General features: G+C 34.9%; 2 protein-coding genes across 5 annotated transcripts in view; one reads left to right on the plus strand and one right to left on the minus strand.

The window, feature by feature from the left end:
• Nucleotides 1-17,498, minus strand: part of LOC149804945 (uncharacterized) — a 34,183-nt gene extending 16,685 nt beyond the window's left edge. For 2 of the 4 annotated variants that reach the window (XM_089946091.1, XM_089946095.1), the window contains exons 1-2: nucleotides 17,457-17,498; nucleotides 10,806-10,881 (exon numbers count right to left, since the gene is read on the minus strand). The gene's annotated coding sequence lies outside the window, so the exon portion shown is untranslated. Of the gene's footprint in view, nucleotides 1-575; nucleotides 2,734-10,423; nucleotides 10,515-10,805; nucleotides 10,882-17,456 lie in introns of those variants that run through there. The other 2 variants (XR_016417306.1, XR_016417309.1) reach the window with 2 other exon arrangements.
• A 78-nt stretch (nucleotides 17,499-17,576) lies between these two features.
• The window catches only part of LOC149804946 (exportin-5-like), a 119,081-nt gene continuing 110,974 nt past the window's right edge, over nucleotides 17,577-25,683 (plus strand). Inside the window, exons 1-2 of the mRNA XM_089946115.1 lie at nucleotides 17,577-17,758; nucleotides 22,899-23,020. Coding sequence (XP_089802241.1) covers nucleotides 17,657-17,758; nucleotides 22,899-23,020 — 224 coding nt within the window. The 5' untranslated portion in view covers nucleotides 17,577-17,656. The remainder of the gene's footprint in view (nucleotides 17,759-22,898; nucleotides 23,021-25,683) is intronic.

Here is a 25,683-nt window from a genome sequence, read left to right on the forward strand (position 1 = left end):
GGTTCATTATTTTATGTTCACAACAATTGTCATTTTCATGCACTTACTGAACTTTTCAAATGAAGGTGTTTGTCTTCTTTATTTCCAAGACAAGCAACCTCGGAAAGATCTTTACAGATATTACTCCAGCAGGCTTCAACAACCATTGTGTCACTGCATTTTTTGTCATTTTTGAGTCACAAAACAAAATTCCGTTTTCTCATAAAACACTGGACATTAATCTTGTCAAACTGTTAAAGTTTAAACTTTATTCTGTTTTTTTAGTGTTCTGTTACTAAATACTGATGTATGCTGTAATAGTGAAACTTCTTATTCTTCTGGAAATCACTAAGTGGTAATTCTGGAATTTTAAGTCCACTACAAACTCTGGAAATCTTTTCCATAATTTAACAGTATCTGTGAAATAAAGCTTTTTATTCGCCAAGTACTCATTTAATTTAGTTGCCTTGCTATCTTTGATCACGTTTGAGAATGAGAATGCTGATTCAAGGTACTTGTTATATTATTAAATTATATTACTTGCATAATATTTATAAGTCTTCAATTGATCAATTGAAACAAAAGCATCTGACAAATAACTGTCGCTGCCGGCTCTTATGCAGGTTCAATTTGCATGCCTTCTTTTGGTGCACCATTTATCTCCTTTGATACAATTAAAATAATACAAAGAAGATCTGCTTTTAAACAAGTCTTAACAATACAACAGATAACTTCAATAAGTCAGTAAGTTAAAAATCAGAAGTCTGTAAATTAATAAGGTCCTCACAGAAACACTTGCGGACATAGCAGATTGACATTTGTAATGTTTAAATACAACAGGGCATATTGCATTTATGAGGAATATACTTAAACCACATTAAAAGAGGGAATTAAAACATGAATTTCACTTGACAAAACTTGTTTAATTGATATTCATCTATCGAAGTGTTGCCACAAGTAGACATTAGTGAGATTTTCTTTGTTGAAATTTAATTGAATATTGTTATTATCAATGCTGAGAAAATGTTTGGAAAGAAAATTTAACAAATATGTAGCTTTTTATTCATTCTGAGAATTTTATGATGTAGATTACAACTTCCAGGTACACACCACCTTTTTTGACTATGAGTGTGATTTTCTTTGCATTCAATACATTAGTGGCCAATTTTTTTTGTATTTTCTAATTTTAACAAAATGGGACCCCTACCCCCCCCCCCCGAGTTATAAGAGGGTTTGCTAGTCGTCCTGGCATGTGTTATCGAGGGAGTGGTGTATATTGTTGACAAATGAAGACGCCTTCTGCTAAAATGGTGGGAATCCTGATTTCTTGTTGAAAATATTCACGTCTGTATGGTTCCATCAGCTATGCTGTAGATGTTAAACACAGATGCTGAGCTATGTTAACAATCATGGCAATTTTAAATTTAATAAAACCTTTACAGGGATACTTTTCAAGCACTATTTTAATATTATCCAAAGAAATAAACTCGGGCAAAACAGATTCCTTTATAAAATCCAATGCTTCCCTGGAATCATAGTCGGAGTGTTTATTGTCAAGTGCACATTTTTTTTATTATGGCTATATGTGTAATAATATCCACCATTTCATCTGATCACACAGTGATCACTATCATTATCATAAACATTAATTGTCAGTATGTTTCAACTGTTATTTAAACTGTTTGGAGTAAACATGTCTAATTATTTGTCTACATGACAACCGAGTCTAAAATTGTATCAATGCAAAGGGCTTTGAGGTGACAACTTTATGTGAAAGATGTCTGTGATGTGTACATTCATTGTCATTGCAGTAACACTAATTGACAGGTTTCACCATAATTGGAGTTTATTTTATTGCTAAGATGCCTGTCTGTCTGCTTTTTGTCTGAAATTCAATGTCTAACTTTCTATTAATAAAACTTGTTTTCTGGTTCTTATTCCCTGTCTTGGTTTTGCCCTTCTATTATAGAAGATGTTGGGTTGTCCCTTCTGAATGGCCTTCACACATTGCATCAAATCTGTTTTTGTAGCCAGCACAATAAGGTTCTTGATAATTCTAGTTTTCATACAGAAAGCCAAGATTTGAATAATCTGGCTCTGAATCTGAATCTATCACGATCTCCTTTTGTCTCTTTTGCTGTTGGCCTGACACTGTCGAGTCTTTTGGAGAACTGGCATTTAATTCATTATCATCTTCATCGTTGTCAGATATTACAATCTTTGAATTATTATTTGCAGGACTGATTCCATGAGATGATCCAGACCCGACATCAGCAGGTTTACAATGCGATGAAGTGATTTCATTAGAATTCCTTCTAAATGGAGGTAAAGTCGTTGTTGATCGTTTGTCATTCAAAGGACTATGGCACCATTCAGAGGAATGCATATCAAACATACACTGGTGCATTGCCCCTCTATTATAGCCTGCACCTTCGTTATAATTACACATTCCTAATTTATACTTAAGCTGAAACCATATGCCACCTGTGGCACCCAAGACATTATTTACCAAACTACTACGAGCATTCTCAAGTTCATAACGACTGTATGTACCATGAAAAGTATCTTCTGGAATCTGCGTTTTTGGAGAATAATTGTCATAGTATGAATCATTTGACTCGTCATAGTCTGCGTCAAAAACATGCCTGTTGGCCATGAGCTGATGATGATGCTGGCCTGATGTCAGTAAAAGGCTTGGCTTGAAGTTGTTAAGGTCAGCACTGATTCTCCATTTTCATCGATCAAGTAAATATTCTGCAATGAACAGACAGGAAAATTCACTGGTTCCTTGCAGTTAAGCATGAAACTGATGAATAGAACAATTCCATTCTTATTCTACTGTCTATTACATATACTTAAAAATAACATACGTGTTAATCAGAACTGTTATAATCCCAAAATATTTGCCAAGTCAATCATCAGTGATATCATTTGTATAATGTATCAATACGCGATGACTTGCCTGTCTTATTATGTTTGTCTCTCCACACTGCACAATTATACAGAACTTAATGATGTATATAGATCACTTTTTGATTTTGATTTTTAATTTTAATTTAGTCAGAAGTCAAGTGAATACCTTCCTCACTTCATTATTATCACTTGATCATCACTCCTTCTTGTTATCATTTGGGCATGGAAGGCAAGAAATAATACAGTTATGGTTCTCATTAATGGATTCTCAATTTGAAAAGGCATCTTTCAGGCCTAGGTTGATCTATATCAAATAAAAGATGATACTCTTATCTCCAACAGAAAATGGTGATGTATTATAAAACTTATAAAATGAACATTTCTGAAATTCTGGAATTGTAGGTGATGATTCCTGTACAAGTATAAAGGTGACACATTGCTGGCTACCAGCTAATACTGAAATGCCCAAAATATCATCTAAATACATTTCTGAATCAATACAAAGCAATTTATTACTTCCTTTCTGAAAATTATCCTTAGAATACAGGTCTGGGAATATCTCAGGGCAGCATGCCAGTCACCCACGTGTTTATATGCTTTTTATGATCAATGCTTGAATGGAGCTTTTCGGTTTGAAATTTTTTCCTTTCATCTATGTCCTAGGACTGTCTTAAATGGTCAGTGGATTATTTTTTTTATTCAGGTCCTTTATGTGTTGTCATATGATGGGCATATTTGTCTGTACTTAAAGCAGGCAGAAAACTGATGTCCTTTTGTCTCTAGAAATGATGGATGTTTGCTCTGAACATCAAGTGTGACTGTTTTAAGTCCTGAAGGTTAGTGACATATTCATGCTCTCATATCATGTCCATTTGTCTCATGAATCTCTTCCACTTAAGAATTTCTAGCAGTGAAGTTCATAAAACACATGGTATGTTATTCACTTTCCTTATATATTGGATCAGAACTCTTTGCATGCATTACTGCAAGTCAGGTCCAACTGCAAAATACATCAACCCATATCTGCCATCACATAATGCAAAAGCAGATCTGGGTCTATGTTGTTTGCAGTTGGAAGTATAAAACAGGATAATTGTATACAGTAGCTGTGCATCATGGATGCCCAGAAGTTAGTCCTGGACCCTCTCTTTGAACAATCATTTGCATCCTGTGTACCCTTAAGAACTACTACTGGATCCCAGAGAATGGATGTTTAAGTGCCTCAACATGATGCATACTGAACCCAAAACTTCATACCAGAAAATGCTTTGGTTAGTATTACAGGATATTCAATTATCCTAGTTAAGATATAAATACATCAAGTGAGAAAAAAGGAGTGAAACTTAATTACCTACTACACTCAATACATTTTTGATTTGTAATGAACAATATTATTTCAACAAATTGTCTGACTACAGCCTTTTTAACTAGGAGACATCTAGGTTTAGAAGATGAATGAACCAGACTTCTATAGTAAAAGCAAAAGAGAGTTCTGGTTGTTGCAGTAGACATTATGTTGCCATGGTTGAGGTCCCTTGGATTTCCCATTTACATACTCAAGGTGCTCTTTAGGTATCAAAGTAAATAACTACCCATTTAACATCCTCAGACCCAAAGTAATATTGTTGAATAACTGGATGTCGAGAGAAGTGTATGTGATATTTTAAATTTTAGATTTTGTGCAGTTTGACAGTATTTCAGAACAACAGTAAGATTATGGTTCAAATGAAAGGTACAATTCTAAAATAGCAACAAAAAAATCAATCGCAACACCACTTTCTGTATATGCCTGTTACATGAAGCATGTATAAATGGTAAACTGTCATGACTGGAGCTGATGTAAAACTATCCCCTGGGCAGTTTAAAAAGCAACAATTAAAGGCAAACAGGTCATGTATAATCCACCATTTCACCTATTACTTAACTGGCTATAATAGCTAGTGAAATATGTTTGAAGGCTGCAGTGGGTGAGCCCATTGTGCTAATTTGCATAGGTAGGATCAGGAAGTGGAACAACCCATTAAGAGATGCTAGATGTGTGTACAAGAACAAAAGTTATTACAGAATATTGCCTTGAATGAGGATGTCTAAGCCATATTATATTTTTGACAAGTTTGTGAACAGCAACACTGTTTCTTTTCAAGTCGGATTTTTACTGCATATATAGAATGCAAAGTATGATCATTATTTTGGTTGACAGAGGTTTACTGTGTGAAGCACCCAAGCAATAAAATGAAACAAAAAGATAAGGGGGGTACTGGGGGCTATTAATTCATTGCATATACAATGTACTGCAAATAACACATCAACATACATTAACATGGTCCTGACCAGGATTCACTGAGAATCCATCAGAGAACTTTGAACACCAGGACCATCCAGTCCCTAGTGAGTGTAGCGATGAACACTAATGACACTTGCATTACCTTCAAACCCTTTTGAATGCCATTGAATTTATATTCGAATTGTACCTATTGCAATGTTGTGTGACAATATTAAAAAATGGGAAATGTTGGGCAGGTGGACATTGGAGTCGGGGCTTGTGGAATTTCAGTCAGGGCTTGTGAGTTTATTTAAGTCACCAGCCCGGGGCCTGTGAGCACTGGTATGTTCAACTCAAAACATAAGCTGTAAACAGTGACAAAAAATCTGCAGAATATGGAGTTACAGACAAAAGTGAATTTCAGTGTTTTAAATTAACCATGATTGGTAAAAAGGGATAAAAAAATCCATTTCTATTCCCAAACACTGTATACTTTGTAAGCCTAAAAACAAAAATGCAAGACATACAGATTAGTTTTTAAATCACAACAATCTTCATGTTATTCATTTCAGCAATCAGTTTAAATCAGTTGAATTATGTGCAATGCAAGGCTATAAATGGGTCTGTTAAATGTGATACTCAATGCCATATGACACTGTGTAATATACACGACACCTTTACCAAAACAGAATCTGAAACGGACATCCAATTCTCATCAATATTTATAATTGTTAAAAATGGCTTCCTAAGTCTTCATCACTGAGGTCAGATCCCTGTTACAGTACACATACTCAAAAGCTATGCTTGTTCAAAGCTGTACAAATTCTGGGCATTTTCTCTTCTTTTCTTAATTTTAAATATCAGTGGCATATATTTTGAATTTAAATGTATGCCTCTCATTGAAGTACATTTCCTTTGTAACAATGGGATAAATTTAAGCCACTCAAGGAAAAACAGTAAACAATGCCTCCCTCTCATGAAGTTAGTGTGCAACTTTGCAATAAAGTATAAATATCGATGATGTCAACTTTTGAAGATCATGATGCAAAATTAGTATGCTACACTGTTTAAACTTAACTTGGAATCAGGGCTGAGCAAATCCCATAGCCCGATGTCCCAGACTAGTCATTTTTGAAGTCGGGCAAGTAAAATTTTCCAGGTCACACAGTCTGGGACAAGTGCTTTTTAAAAAAGTCGGGCTAGTCCTTTTTTTTTTGTGCTTTAATCACTATATCTACCTTTATTTGGCCAAACTTGCCCTCCGGGCGTACTGAATACTTGATTCTACCCCTCTTCGTGTATACATTTACATCCTATTACCACTAGACTGCATATTGGGCTAAGCGACCAAATTATTGGCAAATCAAAACACGTCAAACAAAAGAAAGCCAGTGTGATCAATTAGATTAGCAGTGTGTAAGCGGTTTTGTTGCAATGAGTTGACTCAATCTAGATCATAACGAGCGGCTCACTATGATTTTAATCCAGCGAGTCAGTGTAATTAAATTAATGAAAGGTACTTTACCAACATCAGAGTTGGTTTCCTTTATGAACTGATTAAATGACAGTAATGATTCTTTAATTTATAATTGATTATACTGATGATTAACTTCCACGTGTGATATTGTGTTTGAAGCAAAACAATTATGCTAATTAATGAGCTGTTTCAGTTCGTATTTAAAAGAGAAAATTGATGTTATGATCACTTTATAAGTAGTTGTCAAGCAAGCTGATACTCTGTGGATAAAATGAGTTTGCTAAATTATTTTCGCAAGGGAAGGAAATAAAATACTCCATCAAAAATTTCAAAATAAATTTTTGATAAAAAATTCTGTAACAACAACACACAGCATATCTGAGGGGGTACACACGTAAATAAAGCACCTTTTTCTTTTTTCTTGGAAGTGGTGGGGGACATCTGTCTGGTGCCCCCCCCCCCCAAAGGAAGGTAATAACGGCGATTCGGAGAAGACTTCTTTGAGGAATTCCTTAAACCAAAAGAGTTTACAAATGCTAATGAACATTTCTGCAAATGGACAAGAGCTTGAGGACTTTAACCCAGACACAGCTATCAACTGCTGGCTTAGTGCTGGTGCAGGTGGCAGACATATACTTGGACATATTTTCAAATCCATCAGCTAAAACATATATACATGAACCTGAAGAAGCGAAATGTACAACAACAAATGTTTTTGAAAAATTAAATTCTTTTAAGAAATAATTATGTTGTATATTATTTCGTTTTTTTCCCCTTCTTTTCTATGGATTAAATACATACATCTCATCAAATCTCGGCAAGTGATTGCCATTTTGGGACCAGTGAAAACGTAAGGTGGGGCTAGTGAAGAGTAAGGTGGGACTAGTGATGAGAAAGGTGGGACTAGTGAATTATCTGAAACCACTTGTCCTGGACTAGTGGTCAAAAAAAATATTTGCTCAGCCCTGCCTGGAATGCACATAAAGTCTTCATATTGGCATAAAAGCAGGGCCTGAAAATTTCACTCTTGTCTCACTGTTCCAGAACCAGTAGGACCCCCAAGGTCTGCATTCGCCAAAGAATGGTCCAACCAAAAGGTCTGACATGTAAATATTTACTGCAGTGCATTACCATAATGAAAGACAGAAAAAATAACAAAACAAATGCAAACTCAGAATTCAGACTACTTGATTTCTTCTTAAATCATATAAAGTTTTTACCAACCATAATATTTTGAAATATTCAAAGCACATGATCATTCCTTCGATTGCTGGATCATCTTTGAATCTCAGTGCTGTAGTTAACAAAGACTTCAAGTCTAAATGTTTCCAAAATAAAAGATAGCAAACACCCAAACAAAACAGAACACATTTTCCATTCAAAGCTCATTCAGTGAAACAGATGGGAAAACACCCATTAAATCAATCTGTATGCAGTCATTAGCCCCAAAGTAACAATTCACTTGGCAGAATCCAATTTTTATCTGGGCTTTCACACCTCATTTTAAATATTGACATTTTTGCTGTTAAAATATCTAAAATGGGGTAGGTAAGGTCTGAAAAAACTCTACTTGACACAGATTGCTCAGCATTAGATGAACTTTGCCTTGGTCCTCAAAATATATCGTACGTTTCATATGCCTTGGTCCTCAGTGTGTTCAGTATGTGTCAAATGCCTTGGCCCTCAGAATGTTGTTGTTGTTGTTGAGGGGTTTAATGCCATCTTTCAGCACATGTGAGGCAATACATGGCAGCCAGTATTAATGGTGGAGGAAGAACCTGGGAAAACCCCAGAAAGAACCACCGAGACCCCCGGCGACCAGTATTAATGGTGAAGAACCTGGGAAAACCCTGGAAAGAACCACCGACCCACAAGAAGCTACTGGCAAGTTTTCTCACATACCCACATTGGCGTAATCTGATACTCGAACCGCCACAGTGATCCATCACAAAGAGCGCTTTAGACCACTTGGGGCCCCCCTCAGAATGTACAGTATGTGTCAAATGCCTTGGCCCTCAGAATGTAATGTGCCAAATGCCTTAGCCCTGAGTACAGTATGCGTCAAATGCCTTGGTCATCAGTGTACATTATGTGTCAAATGTCTTGGTCATAAGAGTGCACAGTATGTGTCAAATGCCTTGGCCCTCTGTGTACAGTATGTGTCAAATATACTGGCCATCTGTGTACAGTATGTATCAAATGCATTGGCCCTCAGAGTGTACAGTATGCTGCCTTGGCCATCAGAGAGTACAGTATGTGTCAAATGCCTTGGTCCTCAGAGTGTTCAGTATATGTCCACATTCACTGGCAAAGGAGTGATATAATTTTTTGCTGGTACATATATATTCAAACCATTTGGAGAATGTTTTAAAATATCTTGCAGAGATTGGATAATTCAATATGAAGGTAATTTACACAGAAAGGCTATTTATTCCCAGTGTGATTACTAAACAATTATTCAACACTTAACCTGCAGCCCTTCAACTTATTTTTCTGAAATCCTTTGGTAACTTGCACCTTCACCCATGATGCAGTCTATGTTTCTGGACCCCATTGTGCACATGTTATCAAGGGAGAAGTCAACCTTAGTAAAGAAGCTGACCTTAGTAAAGAAGTCAGCCTTAGTAAAAGTCTCATACATTCATATTTAAATACATACTTGCATATGTACATGCATACATCTACCTCTGGGAAACTACAAGTGACCTCCCAAAACAGGTGATTGCCCAAAAGAAGCCGACATACAAAACCAATTCCGTGTTTGACTTTGATTTAGATTCTGACTTATCAGATGTGTCAATGTCAATATATCTTATGTGGCAATATTGCTGGACTGTAATCCCTTGGGATATTTTGATAGTCTCTTTATCATGTAAACCCTCCTCTTTTTTCAGCCCTGAAATTTGTATTTAAGTGGACTTGTTTTTTTAAAAAAAATTTGAAACATTAACACAGTATTTTCAAAATAATGTAGTTTAACTCATTTGGCCCTGATCTCATCTGTACACGTGACCCGGTTTTTGCATTCAATGTCCGAGCCTGCTTTTGTAGCCGTGGTTTGTTTACTGCATTCAATGGCCAATCCTGTCTCCAGTCTTGGTGAATGTGTGTTAGATACATCTCTGATTGGTTACAAATGTTTTTTCCCCCCAAGAATCAGACCAATATTAAACCAATCAGAAATGATTTTACTTTTCTTTGGGCAAATCTGAGTTGTTCAGATGCCAAGGGTTACTAATTGAGAGCAGTTTCACTACACATGTTCTGTTCATGAAAAATCATAAATGATGGCAATGAGAGTGAAAATGAGTTGTGCGGGTTTGATCTTGAAAATACTGAGCAAGCAGACGAAAGATATGTTCGGCAGTTGGATATTTTGCAAGATTTAGATCTGGACATAGAAGTTTATGAGACTGAATCGTCAGAAGAGGATGCTGATAGCAATGATGAAATTAAGGGCTGATGACATGATATTTCTAAAAATGTTGCAAATAATTTTGTAAATAGTGTATAAATAAGTTGTAAAAGACTTGAACAAATAGGGGAAAAAATACATCACTGTGTAGACTAATTCATTTGGAATTAATTGGTGAAAATTTTGTGGATTTTTATTGGATATAAAAAGAGAAATTAAGGTAAGAGTGAATGTATGTGCATGATGTTTACAAAATTTTCCAAACAGGTAAAAACTCTCTGGGTCAAAAACAGCTAGACACAGCTTAGTGCTGCTGGGCATAGCAGCAGTGATACTGATAACAGTGCTGGGGTTGAATGAGTTAATTATCCCACTTATCTGTTCTCTTGGCAATCATTGTGAAGATGAATAATTGGTGATGCCATAGATTTCACAACCAGAGCTTTTACCTAATCTTTGAGGGTAAACTGAAAATAACATTACATGCAGCTTTGATATAGGTAAAACACAATTCTCTACCTATGCATTAATTTCGTGAAACTGTTGAAAGACAGCAAAGCTCACCTCATATTTATGCAGATACAAAACATTGTGAATAACAGTGTTCGTGATGATTACTGCTTACTGATGATAACAACAATGGAGGTGGTAAATGCAGGTCACTGTGACCTTTTCTTGTTGTGTTAGTGCTCCCCATAAAAAAATTGCCAAAATTGCATCCCTATCCTTCATATTAATGGTGTAATGGCTAAAATTACCTTCTCTTGTGTGATGTACATCACTCAGAGCCTTAACTTGTGCTGGAAACTACTTTCTATCAATCGTATGGATAATCTGAAAGAAAAAGATAAATTACTTTTAGCTGTTGGTCAAGAATGGTTCAGTTAATCTTTTTATATTCCCCAGACAACACAGCAAACATCCTTTTGTCAGTATAGTTACAAGTAAACTAGTTTAAGTGTCAACGATTATACATTTACCTGTGATGTACATGTTGGCAGCTCGTCAATATGAGCTTTGTATTAATCCATACCAAGACAAAAAAGTTAATAATAGACACTAACAGAATGTTAATCTTCTCTTCTGTAGAAGTATGACTACACTGCTTATTTTGCAGTTAGCCAAAGAATTTATTTCAAACATGTTATGAAGAGTCAAATCTGCATAGATCAAGCAAATGTGGCCTTGGTGGCTGGGTGGTAATGAACACTGGGTTTTCAACTCACTAGAATGTAAACTGTATCAAACATCAGAATGACATACAGTGTGCCTGACTGAACCTTGTGAATGGCATAAAAGTGATGTGTTGCAAAGGTGTCTACCCTTATTTCTGGTGGCATGGTGGTTTCTCCTGGGTAGTCCTATTTTTCTCCACCGCATAAGGGCAGCCTCTCATTACTCCCCCACTTCAAATGTGCCAATGAAATGGGGAAATTTATTTTCAAAATGTTGAAAGACTAGTAAGTTATTAATATTTATCCCTATGTACGTCCCATACCCTTATAAGGATTGCCTACTATCATACTTTTATTGAAAGTTGTAGATTTTGTGTACAAAGCAAAACATGTGATCTATGTGGAACAGATTACCTGGGTTACCTATATTTAGTGCTCACTAAGCTTTAACGTGCACATGATTCTACCAGAGGTAGAACAAAATACCGTTTTGTAGATTTATGTGCAGTACAGAAATCATCCAGAACCAGTCAAGTAGGTACTGAAACTATTCCAGCTTAGCACAAAGCCACCTCATCTCTCCAGTACATGTATGCTGTAAACCAGGTATGCAACTATCCAATAGAGGATTTGATGTTCTCATGGTTATAGAGTTTTCATTCCACATACTTTGCCAAGTATTACAAACATGCTAATCTATACAATAGTTCAAGTCAATATATGGATTCTTCCATTTGGAAATGGGTGACTGCAGGGTAGCTATGGCTACTTTATCTGCCTTTTAAATACCCTTTAATCTCACGTGACTAGGCATCATACAGTATAATAAGAATATGTGTGTATGTGATTAGGGTTTTTAATGTAGCTTTAACAATTTTTCAGTCACATCACTATGATGTCTGCAGTGTGGCAGTTTATAGTGATATTTACCATTAGGACATCATGCTACAGACATGTTGCATAATGGCCCACTCAGTCACATTATCCTGACACCAGGCCAACCAGTCCTAACACTAACTTCTTAATGTTGAGCACCTAGCAAGGCAGCTGTTAGTATCATTTTTGTAAGTCTCTGGTATGATTCGGCCAGGTTTCAAACCCATTACCTTCCGCTTCCAAAGGTGACACTCTAACCACTAGGCCACCAGAGCCGTTGCAGAATAATAATAATAATAATAATAATAATAATAAATAACTGCTACTTCAGTACAGGTGATTTTGACTAGGACACTAGAACATTCGTAGACACTTTAATGAACCATCTTGGTATTTTGAAATCACTCTTATCAGTGAACAGATCAGCTGTTATAACACTGACCAATAAGGAACTAAGTCAGCTTTGCCTTTTACCAAAACTTTTATCCTTGTCAGATCATGTTTACTTGTACCAGAGTTACTGCCACAAATTTGAAAAAGATTTCAGACCTTTTCCATACAAAAAATTAAATAATTCCCAATTTCTGAAGAGCTCAGAATCCATATACTAAAACTTCTCCCAAACACAAAAGAGCAGTCACATTATCATGTTCTAAGATGGTTGTAATAATGAATCTGTATGACTTTTTCAAGACTTCCGAGTCATTTTTTAGTTTTCCAAAACATTTTCAAGACCTTGAATAGCAACTGTCAAATTTTAGACCTTTCCAGAATTGAAAACATGCATGGGAACCCTGTTGTACTTAGAGCACAAAACAACTTTGGAAGTTAAAAATGGATCTATGTATTTATAGTGGGCTCATCTTATGTAAAACTTCGATCAAAGGATATCATCGTTCGAAATGTCATTAACTGAATGACCCTTACAAAAACTATTCTTAGGAAAGTAATACACATAATATACATATATACAGCACTCAGAGTATTATTTAATTTTACAAGAACAAGGGTTTTCATTAAAATCAGGAGGGATTTTTTAATATTTTTTGGTCTTAAAAAACATTCATTGATTTACTGAATATAGGCAGGTACTAGCAGCGAAGTTGCCAGGGTAAATACCAAGACCCCTACACTTAATGACACCACTGAACACTCTCCAAAGTACCAAACAATGGAAATTGTTTCCACAAATATTAAAGTAAAAAAATAAAACAATGTGTGGTTCTCGTTACAATGGACAAAAAATTGGTAAGTTAAGATAGTACTAACTTTTCTTTGGTCTGTATGGATCTTAATCAAACAAAAAACTGGACAGTAAGCATTATTTGCATCCTGAATTTAACTTTGTTCACAGTTATATCCCTTTCTTTCTCCAAATCCCCCCACCCCAAATTTAGGGTTGGCAGGTAAAAATAGTCTGTCAGGTAGCCAGAACAAACATAATTATTTATTGGACCCAAAGGCTATTGGTAATGCAGAGTTTAGTATAAATGGGTGAGGGATGGTACTCTGTGAAGAAAATGGCTTAAACAAAGGTAATAGTGATGTCCAATTTCTTTTAGTTAAATATTCTGCAACATTTAGTAAGCAGTGTTTGGAAGAACAATTTACAATAAACAAATTCCATAACATATTGTCCACAGACTTTGATGCAGTGTACAGCAATATGGAGTCTGTATGCAGTGAAAAATAAATGTCACTGACACAAGAATAATTCATTTAGTGGCAAGGAGAAGTGGATGGAGAAATAAAACATCAGCTGTGTTTCTGTGCATACTGTTCTTAAATAAACAGATTTTGTCCTGAACAATCTTGACAGTAGTTCCTAAAAAGAGGTAGTGAGCCTGAACTTGCCATAAGCAGCATTTAATGATGAAGACAATGACATAATTCCACATATATTTTGGAAACTAATAATGACACAAATTTTAGTCATAGACATTCTGATGAGCCCCAAAATAAACAGTGTGGAATATTTCATACTCTATTCACTTATCTTTCAACACATGTTGTGTAGACATCTATTATTCTACTTTCAGTTTTCTATACTTTATTAAAGAGTCTTGAGATTCAATCTCTATACCAATTCTTGGTATCGTTGTAATGGGTTCAAGACAAAATGTAAGAATCTGGACTAATATTTCCCCATTATGTAGACCACCAGCCAGACTAAGCTGCCTTCTTGTATCCTGGTTTCTAAAGCACCCTTTGTCATTACAAATGACCACACTGTAGACCGATAAAAACTAATTTACCCACTACCAGTGTTTTAAGGACACGCACAAAAAAAAAGACCAATATGGCATTATATGACATTGTGAACTATAATGTAAGGCATAATGTATATGAAAAATTTAACACCTGTTGCATCTTGCTTAGTCTTCATGCACAATATTAATTACAATGCAATAGTTCAGTACCAGACCTACCAACCTTAAGACCTTCTCAGTAAGGCAATTAATATTTTACAGCAAGTCAGATCAGTTTTTAGTAAGGTCAAATAATATATAATGTACTGATAACAGATATGGTCCAGTTCACAAATACACATTTTAAGTTCAGAAGTGTATTTTGAGACCGATACAGCAACAGTACATGTAGACCATAATTAATTCCACAAACAGCATTTCCAAACCCGTATGGAGCTTAATGGCTTCTTGCTGTCCCTAAACTGTATGTAAATGTTTACACTTTTTGTTAATTTCATGTAGTAACAGCAGTCATATCTCCTGCCACAAGACACACTGAAATGAACTCATGATGTTCAATAAACTGTCCCCATTTCTACTTTCATCCCAAGAATTCTAAATACTGTTGTTTATTCTTCTGTACAAGTTGTTTGTCGGGACAGCATTTTTTAAAAAAAATTAGTGACAGCCAGATTACGCTGACATTTTGTGCATGAAAAAGTATGTGCAGTTTTGATTCTAATATGAAACCAACAGGACAAGCCAGTATCCAGATTTTACTGCAACAATTATATTTCCATAAGACTTATGGTCAAACTGTAAGGGCTGCCAGGTCTGCAGTACTATTTTAATGCCATGATCTCTTGCACATAAAATTTAATATCCAATTACCTATTTAAGATCATATATATACTTTCGAAACAGAATATTTAAATGAATGTTTTTTAGTTAATAATTTATAAATTTTCACTTATTACATACTATATCTGATATTTGTTTATACCACACACTAAAATGTTAAGCTTATTCGCATTATCAACAGCCCTTAATCACAACTGACAAATACTCTGAAAACCATTTCAAAATCAGTATGACATGCGTATTTCTAAAATAACTTGTTGCAAAGGTGCAAATATGTGATTATGATGTAGCATCGAACTATAGTATTTGTGCACCCTCCCATTAGTTTGTATTCTGCTACTGATTCAGAAAACTAAAAGCATCAAGGATTTAACAAATGCACTTAAGCTTTTTATTTATCAATTGATAATTTCAAACAAAACTGTCACCAGGGGGTCCCATAACCTGTCATGTTGCTGGCAGTTTTAATGAAACATTAGCTTCTTTAGCAACATGGTTGCCATATTTACATGAACGAGTATGTTTTCAAGCAACAGATGTGGTATAGCTCACTGTCTTTGATAACTGTAATAATTTTTTAAATTTGAACACATGTATACAAGAATTTCTCTTTTTAATTTGGTCAAATTATTTTTATAGACATTAAACCAACACATTGCAAATACTGGAAGCAGACAATAGGTTTTACTGAAATGGACTATTCTACAAACCAAAAAGACCAGCCATGTGAGGCACGATTTGTGCTGCTGGGTTTGAAATCTAAATTGCTGAAACATATGTAGATACAACAAAATCTGTGACAACACAAGAACGCCTTATCTGTACAATAAATATACACATATTTATAGTACATATAAGGCAATTTATTGTAAGGTACTTTACTGTAAAATGTCAGACTTATTTGGTAGCAACTATATACTCAATGAATATTAATATTGCTGCTGCCATTACCATTAACCCGCAGTTTGTTTTTATTACTACTGCTACAAAATAGTATCAAACCTGCTTGATACCTCTGGATGTGAAATTAATGTAGTAGTGAAAAAGATTAATAAAAATTTATACTTGTATCTTTTGTTTAAAGAAAAAGACCCCCCACCCTGTGATAATTTAAAAGAAAACTTTTAAAGTTTTTAAGGTTGCTCACAGCTCAGGCTGTTGTAGCAGCCATATCCCCTTCATAAACATCTTCATCTGTGATTTTATCATTATTTTACACTGTTTCAAAAATGTGTTAGTACAAAAAAACATGCCAGCACAATCTAACTATGCAATAAAAATAAAGCAACTGCAGAATAAATAAATAAATAAAAATTAAAAAGTATATACAGTACTCTATACAACTTTTCATAGAAATTATTATAGAAAAATAAATATTTTATGTGAACTTAAGTCATAAAAACAATATTTTTTGATGAATTAGTCTAAAAAATTCTCATTCAGGTAGGCATTTATAAGGAATAAATACCTGAATTGTCTTGTTACATCATCCTTATAAAAAAAAAATTTAAAGTAAGGAGGTAGATATTACCAATCTCTTTTGTTTTTCACTTTCACGTGAATAAAACATGAATAAAAATGAGCTTTACACGTAATTTGGCTTTTGGATTGGACATACCGTCATAATTGTAAATTCTGAGTAATTAAAGCTGCAAATTCTGGATTGGCCAAGGCACATTTCCCCCAAATTTCTTTTATATACCACATATTTTGTAAATTATACCCGAACAGTCTGGCTATATTCTCTAGTACCCATTTCATTAATTAACCCCCAAAAAACCATTCCATTACTGGATTTGTGTTCAATATATACACTGTATATAAAATGATCACATTTTGGAGTATTAAGGTGTTTTTTTGCAGGCAATAAAATAAGTTGTTTGCACTTGCTATGAGCAAAAACCATGAAAAGGAGTATACTTTATCTGTTATTTCTGATGCTCTGACCTTCTAAAAAATACCATATTTATTAACCCGAGATGAAATTTTACATTTGGCCTGTTATCCCTACAATATGACTTTAATCTGTGGAAAACTGCCAATATGGGCTGCCAAGTTTACCGAGGAACACGCTACACAACGTCGTTATTTAGCCAGTAAGATGTCGACCTAAAAATATGTCAGGGGAGGCTTCTTACATTGAATGACTAAGAACGAAACCAAAAGATAGGTATAAAACTATTGGCTATAGTTTTACCGTCAATTTATCGTACATTTGGCAAGGTACGTTTTACGATAATTCACTAAAACTATCAAAACAAAAACTAACAATATGTAAATTATGTAAAGGAAAAAACCCAAACCATACTCAAACTAACAACTGGTTTTTCAGTGGCTTCAAGAATGACACGTGGGTACTCAATTCTTGTTTTTTTAATTGCTTCTTTAGATGAATTTATTGAAGACCAGTCAAAGTCAGGACAGGGGAGAGCACCCTATTACTAGCACAGCAATGCTAAACAGATACAGGTTGCAATAATGTTGTAGTAGATCGGTGTTCCATCAAAGATGGATCCAAAACTCAAGGAGATCATTCCAGCCCTCACACGGGCAGTGGAAACCATTATGAACCCGACTGTTTCGCCAGAAGAGCGGCAGCGTGCACACGAGGTTCGCACAGATTCCTTTTTATAAAATGGGCTCGTGTGGTCTGAGGTGTGGGCCCATCACGAAGTCGGTTCAAGAACAAAGTCGGCCCGTTAGAGATTCGGCACACACACACTGAATTAAGAATTTTCCCCATAACATACTCGGCCCATTACAGAGTGGTCCACAACAAAGTCGACCGTCTTGTACAATTTGTGATCTTGTATGGCTTCGTAAAACAATGTCAGTTTTGGACCGAATTGTTTATTGTTTGTGCTCTTGTATTGCTTTGTAACACCTGTAGCTTTTGAACAAGACATTTTTAAACAAAGCATCAAAGTATGCCTTACACATGCACTTGTATGGTTTCGTAACACTTAGGGTAACATGGTCATATTCCGACCTGTAGGGTAATACCAACCGTGGATGTACGTCCAGCTGTTTACAGCAAAGATATGCAAATTACTAGCTGTGTTCTTTGTTTTTATTTTTGCACATGCATATGCAAATTAGTAAAGATGTTTCAAGGGGATGAGGGCATTGCGTGACAAAATGTTGTAATCGATTCAGTATTCTCTCTTCCATGCAAGTTCGGAAATGGCATTCATCACAATTTTTATTCAGGACCCTAGTCAGGCATCAATCTTCCAAGATTTGTATAGCTTTCAATAACATAATAATTATTTTATTGTAGCTTTAAAATTATGCTTTTTCTTGCTAAAAAAAAAGTAAAAAATGCACCAGTTTTATGATAAATAACAATATTATTGTTCTGTATAGTGGTTGGATTAACCCCAGGTTCTTTATCATAAGAGGGTAATTCCGACCATTAACACAAGCTTAAAGAAAATGTAGAATTATAATTAGTTTGTATTGAACTTTGAAAATAAAAGCCCAGGAATAAATATGTAATTAAAAACAATAAATAAAAATCAAAGGTATAAATCTAAATAAAAAATAAAAATGTTACTTCTCTCCATAATTATCTCTATAACAACATCCACAATTATCAATATAAAAATATTTCTTTCTTTCTGCTAATTCTCTATTTGATAAAAATAAAAACAATTTAAAGCTTTAAAGCTTTTAAAATTTGTCAAGATGAACAAAATCTTTGTATTTTATAGATGAAACTTGTATATGCATGGTCAGTATATGATAGCCAGAATTTTACATATCAGAGGTCAGAATAAGCCACAAGATGGTTGGATTTACACCCTGCGTATATAGTCATAATAAAATCACTTTTCAGTAAGAAGAACTCAAATAATATGCTTTTTGAATAGTGAAACTTGTTGCAAGAAGCCCGATTGACTGCTTCCCGTATCGTTTTTAGGTTCACAGTAGTTGGCTTCAATAATGAAGTTGTCAATCTCGTGTCAACGACTTCAGTGGTCAGATTATGGCCAGATTACCCTATTGCTATTGAACAATAATTAGCCAGTAATATCCATTTTGGACCAAAGTTTGTATTTTTGGTGATCTTATATGGGTTTGTCACACCTGTTGTTATTGAACAAGAAATATTTAATCCAAACGTGTAATTTACTAATTAGTTAATCATTAATGAGTATGCAGACTTTGTGGGTTTGATGAGAAGAACAGTCACATTCTTTTGCAAATGGTCTGCTGAAATGTATATATATATATACACACATCCATCTGCTCCCAAAATTAAATGACCATGTCGGTGCATTCGTGGGTAAAGACATAAAGACATTTGTGTGGAGTGTTCAAGAGTTGTAACTGCAAAGCAGTATGTACTTGCTTGCGACTCATGCAACTCATGGCAACAAAGAGTTTGTAATACACATATGTTACAGTCCATTTTTTTGGTACCCATATTTCGATCACAAGGACATTTAGAATATCTTTTGCCCAATGATGTTTTTTTTATCATACCTGAAAATGTAGAGAAAAATATTTTAAAGCTTGCCTAAAATCAAGCTTTTGTTCAAATCGAATTCAGACTTTTGTCTTTATTTTATCAGTTCAATGATAACTATTATCCATGTGTCAATGAAAAAGTATTTGAAAAATTCTAACTTTTTGTCAGTTTTGATATGGTTATCACCTAACAAATGATAAATAAAGCAGAGCAAATTAATGCAGTAAAAACGATAACTAAATGATTGATTTCAGCCCATGAAAATTGAAAATCATTATAATTTTTAACTTGTCATTTTGTTTATGCATATGTTTATTGATTTATATGTTTGTTTATGAAATAATAACAAGGATGGTTGAAATTTCAGTGTTTTATTAGAAGAACAAAGAGGGAAAAGTCAACGCATTCAGTTTCATGTGGTTGACATGCATAACAATGTGGTGTTTAAAGATATCCTTACGCACAAAATGGGACTTGCCTTAACTCATTAACCCCTGGTGCTGTGTTTACATGGCAGGAGGTAGTAGCCTACTGCCAAGTTCTGAAGCGTCAAGGTCATGTATGAATCACTAAAGTGGGTGGTATTATAGAAAGGTAGACAGATGTAGCTCTACAATGATACCAGATAATCTGGACGTTTTACTTGCACTACAAAATACAGAGGAAAAAACCTAATATTTTGGACTTTTTTCTTTTACCCAAAATTTGCTCGTGGTCATAATCCCATTTTGTGTCTGAATTTTAGACTCTTTGACCTCAGATCTAAGGCAGACTAGTCTGAACTGCACACAGACAGGTGAACCTTTGCAAAAAGTAGGATAAGGTGGGCATTTGAAATAAAGAGTGGTCTTGATACGAAAATGATAGGTTCATTATGCAAAAAACCCCAAACAAATTCCAACTTTTAACCCTTTGCCTATGCGTGAGCAAAATAACCAAAGGAAAATGTAATTTCTAACACAACTAGGCATTAGGCTAATGGAAAATCTCTTGGAAGTCGATGTATTAGGATGTATTCAGAAATAGCCCCCAAAATGTGTTCCCTACTCACATGTCAGGCGAAAATGACAAAAACTCCAGGGGTTAATGAGTTAATAATTATGTAGGAAGAACAATGTTGTTAGGTGTCAGTTACATGGCTAGGGAATCAAAATGGCAATATGAAAATGCATATGTTATGTGAGGTTATGTGAAAACAAGGGAAAAATAGTGCAAAGGCCAGCAAAGATGCAAAATATTGTACTAGAAGAATAAACACACAAAAATTTGACATGTTTGCTTTGTCATTGTGCTTATCTTTTTTATAAAAATATAATATCTACTAATTAAGTCAATTAACATAACAGGTTTACAAGGACAAAGAAGTTTTAAATTTAGAATAATGGAAAATATATACTGTTGATACAGAATTTATGGTATATGGATGGCAAGTGTGACTGTAATCAGATTCACACATGCCAGTTACAAATAGTAGAGTAGAGCAGACATGTGCTATTGTAAAACTCAATTAATAATTAATAGAGGCTAGACATGGACAGTTTCAAAATGTTGACTATGCAGTATATAATTTAAAGAATCTAGGAATTTTATTTTTTTCCACTATATTTCTATTGCAGAATAAATTACCATTGACAGAAACGTACAACAATATAAATAATTAAATGGCCATTGAACACAAACATGTAATCCACATTGCTGTTATATCAATTGTGGACTGAAAGGCTGACTGAACATATAATGGGCTGAGTACATAATGTGCCGAGTTCGTTATGCGGACCAAGTATATTATGGGTCAAGTATGTTATGGACCGATTTGGGTAGACTGAGTTAGTTAATGGGCCGACTCAGCTATGGGCAGAATAGTCCCACATTCTATGCAGTACAGTACGACTGCCTAAGTGGTTACTAGAAACACCAAATTACACACTAAAATACACAATTATTTGCATGTTTTCTGTTTATATCAGTGTATACACCGCAATTATAATTTGTAATTGAATAATAATAAAGAGCACAATAAACATTTTTAACAATTTTGTTACTAATTATTTACTTTTATGTTTGCAGTTTAATGTATGTACTAATGTTACTCGGTCGTACTTTATTTTATCTCATTGGACAGTTATGATGCCCTTCTTACAGTCAATGTGGTTGCCACAGCAGCTGATTTGAAAATTTTATTGCTCAAGAATATCAGAGCTGGTTTTAACACTTGACAGTTAAAGAGAAGAAATGATCTTATTTTGAATTCCTGGAAATTCCTCTCAGATAGTACAATAACAGTCCATTCTCTGGGCTCTTGTTTTTATTTTGGTTTTGCTCATTGATAAATTCATAGACTTTTTTTATGTATTACATGGGAAGTTTTAGCTCTAAACGGAGACAGTTCAGAATGTTTTTGAATGGGCACATGTTTTAAAATTGTTAATGAGGGAAAATCTCAGTTGTAGGGTATTGGTTGGAAAATGCATGAATTACTCATTGATTGCAACATTGGCAAACACATATAATTTACATTGCTACAGTATTCCTTGACTATGAAGTCCCTTAATATGTAATATGCAGCTATGGTCATGGATTCAATTAAATTGGTTAAATTTTGTTCTATTATTGCTGCAATGTAATTTCACTTGATCTGAGTAATGTTTTGCTATTTGGAACCAATTTAACATCATCAAGTGTCCTTGTTTGTGTTTTTATATGTAATGTACACTTTGATTTCACAGCTTTGGCAGAACATACCTCAATTTAAAGTTATTGTGTCTTTTTATGCAGGTCAGTTGCATGGCTCCTTTTATTAGTATTACAGTAAATGGAGGACTTTACTTTGTGATGTAGACCGCTCCAGTGGCCTAGTGGCTAGAGCGTGTGCCTTGGATGCGGGAGGTCATGGGTTCAGTCCCTGGCAAAGTCATACCAAAGAACCAAAGACTTACAAAAATGGCACTAACAGTTGCCTTGCTTGGTGCTCAGCATTAAGAGGTTAGTGCTAGGACTGGTCGGCCTGGCATCAGGATAATGTAACTGGGTGGGACATAATGCTGCATGTCTGCGACATGATGCCCCAGTGCTAGACATGACTGTAAACTGCCACACTGCAGACATTGTAGCGATATGACTGAAAAATTGTTAAAGCTACGTTAAAAATCCAAATCATACACACACATACTTTGTGACGTTGATATATTTATTTTTCAGGTGTTATAGTACATGTTTATTTCAGATTTTAAAAAAAATGCATGTTATTATTAAAATAAGATACTTTTCTAATTTCAGATGTGTGAAAGCTTCAAGGAGAACACCCCATTATGTATCAGGTGTGGCTTCATCTTAGCTTCAAAAGAGTACTCGCCCATTATCCGCCACTTTGGTCTGCAGCTTTTAGAACATTCTGTTAGGTAAGCAGAACATAGATTTCATTTATACAATTCCTAATTGCAAAATTGATTTCTCTGCATTAATTATGCTGAATAATGTAAAATGAATTGAAGTGCTTTGAATAATTTGTTTGAGGCTCCAGAAGTTTTATTTTGAAATATCAGAATCTAAAATCAGTAAATCTTTCTAGCCAGCACTTTTCCATCATTCCATTTATATCTGTTACCTGTGTTATTGGATAGAAACTGTTATTTTACCTCTTTTCTATACCAGAGGTCATCCTATTTATATAGAAACTTGGCACTTTGTCATAATAAACCAGAGTCCAAGCTGGAAAAATAGATGAATTTAGCTAAAATAGGTGCAAGTGTGTATAGATAGTTCAAAATAGTGGCTCAAGATTAGTGAATAATAAAGTAATGACTTAATATTATCAAACATTTATGGAGAAAAAAAAATTCCTTATTCACTATAAGTGAGGCACAAGTTATTGAGGGACCTATATAAAAAGCCAGAACCAATAAAGGGATCAACATAGCAGCAAAAAGGGGGTGGGTGGGTTGGCAGGTTTTAGTGTTAAATACTCAATTTATAATCATGCTGAGATTAACTGTGAATAAATATCTCTTCATAACGGTGTACTTTGTTTATTTTTAACTCATAGAGCAACATTAATTTCAGGATAAATTACAGTATATTGAGGAGATCATCAAAAACATTATTCCACACGGTTTCAAGTTCGTGTACCACTATACACATTGTGTACTACGTTACTGATTTGTATGTTGAATTGGATACATTCTAGTTTTATTGTTTGATCCAACTTAGACGGGGTTTTTTAATACAGAAGATCGACACTCTTTTCGAGAAACATTATTGATCAAACAAACGAATGATTGATAGATTTAATTGTGGTAGAAGTAAAATGAAAAAAAAACATCACAGGGGTTAATCATTACCAACATGAATTGAATTGGTCTACAAATTTAAAACGACGTAAATTTGAACTTGATAATACTTACCGTTTGTGACACGCTTGACAAATATAATTTCACATTTGAAAAAAATCAGTTTTTTGTGTTCTTCCTTGATTTCTCTGCCGCCGAACAAAATCCCGCAGATTTCTCAACTGTATGATCTTTACATAGTCAATATTTTGCGTCTCCAGCCACCATATGGCAATATTAAAAGTTTTGATTGCTTTCTGTGCAGAGGGGGGAGGTGGTGCAACATCTGCGTTTGCATTACTCTTAACACTGTTGGTACTCATTTTAGAATCGTCTTCTGCTGCAGATTTGTTCATTACAGAATTAATAATTTTTTCATCTGACATGTATTTGGTTGTGGGACAGTCATTGTCACCACAAATCCACTCCATATCATCAAGAGAAACGCCCATCTCAGGACCATGAGTCTGTACAAATTTCTCCCAAACAGCCTTGGCAGTAATGACATCAGTTTCACTGAAACCTTCAAAGTCACTATCATCGTCACTGTCTCGGTTACTGTTTCGCTTTACGTTAAAGGCAGCTCCAAAACCCTTAATCCAACACCCCTCTATGATCTTAGGAGTGATTGCTTTCCAAGCCTGACCACCCATGAATACAGCCTCTTTTAATGGCAATTCTGTTTAAAAGTGCAGATAATTCCTTGATCCAGTGGCTGGATTATAGATATTGTATTTTTAGGGAGGTATTTCACCCGGATCTTTCCATCGCTTGTTACAAGTGAATCAGCAGAGAGATGGCTGGTCAGTTATCCAATAAAAGTAGAGCTTTCTCCATTATGCCCCTGGAGCGCTTGTGGATTCTGATGGCTGGGACAAACAACTTGAGAAACCACTCTGTAAATATGGTCGCAGTCATCCACTGTTTCTGTATACAAATGGAAGACTGTCTATGTTCATATGATGGAAGCAACGAAGGGACTTGTATTTGCCAATACATAACGGTTTCATCTTGTGTGTACCAGTTTTCTTCACACAAAACAAAAGTGTTAATCTCTTTGTTCAGCTTGAAACCCTCCTTTTTGTGTGGGTCATCACTGGTAGCAAGCGTTTTGTCTGACATCATTCTGTAGCCAAGACCAGCCTCATCATAGTTGTAAATTTGGTTTTCTGTGTATTGTTCACAGATGTTTATCTCTCTGAGTTGGTTTGGATAATTACATGCAGCTTCCTGATTCACTGAGCATATCTCTCCCAACAACTAATTTTATTTAATTTCATGTTGGCGTTGGAATCTCCAGAACCATCATTGGCTTGCCCTATAAGGAGATTCATTGTCCATAATTTTTGCCATTTTCTCTGCTTGGGCCTTGAGAATTGTTCCAGAGATGTGAACACCTTGTTTACGTTGCTGTGTGAACCGTGTGTACACAGCATCGTCTAATTTGGTATCTTGTGCAGTCCATGCTTGTTTTCGTTTGATCCCATCATCTGAATCAACATCATATAAGCAATCCTGAAACTTCTGCTCGTCATTAAGCCAACCTTGAAGTGTCAACTCAGCAATTTTTAGTTCATCGCAAACTTTGGCTCTTGCTTCACCATTAGGCAAGGTACAGTATACTTGGTCTAGTGTGAGACGCTGAATGACTTTTTAACTACTTTAATTCTCATGAACCAAACTGTTTTTTTTAAATAGCATTCTATTTCATGCTTTTTTCACAATTAAAATGGAAT

Source organism: Sinohyriopsis cumingii, chromosome 2, assembly GCF_028554795.1.
Source record: "Sinohyriopsis cumingii isolate HCF-2022 chromosome 2, ASM2855479v2, whole genome shotgun sequence".
Lineage (NCBI taxonomy): Eukaryota > Metazoa > Mollusca > Bivalvia > Unionida > Unionidae > Sinohyriopsis > Sinohyriopsis cumingii.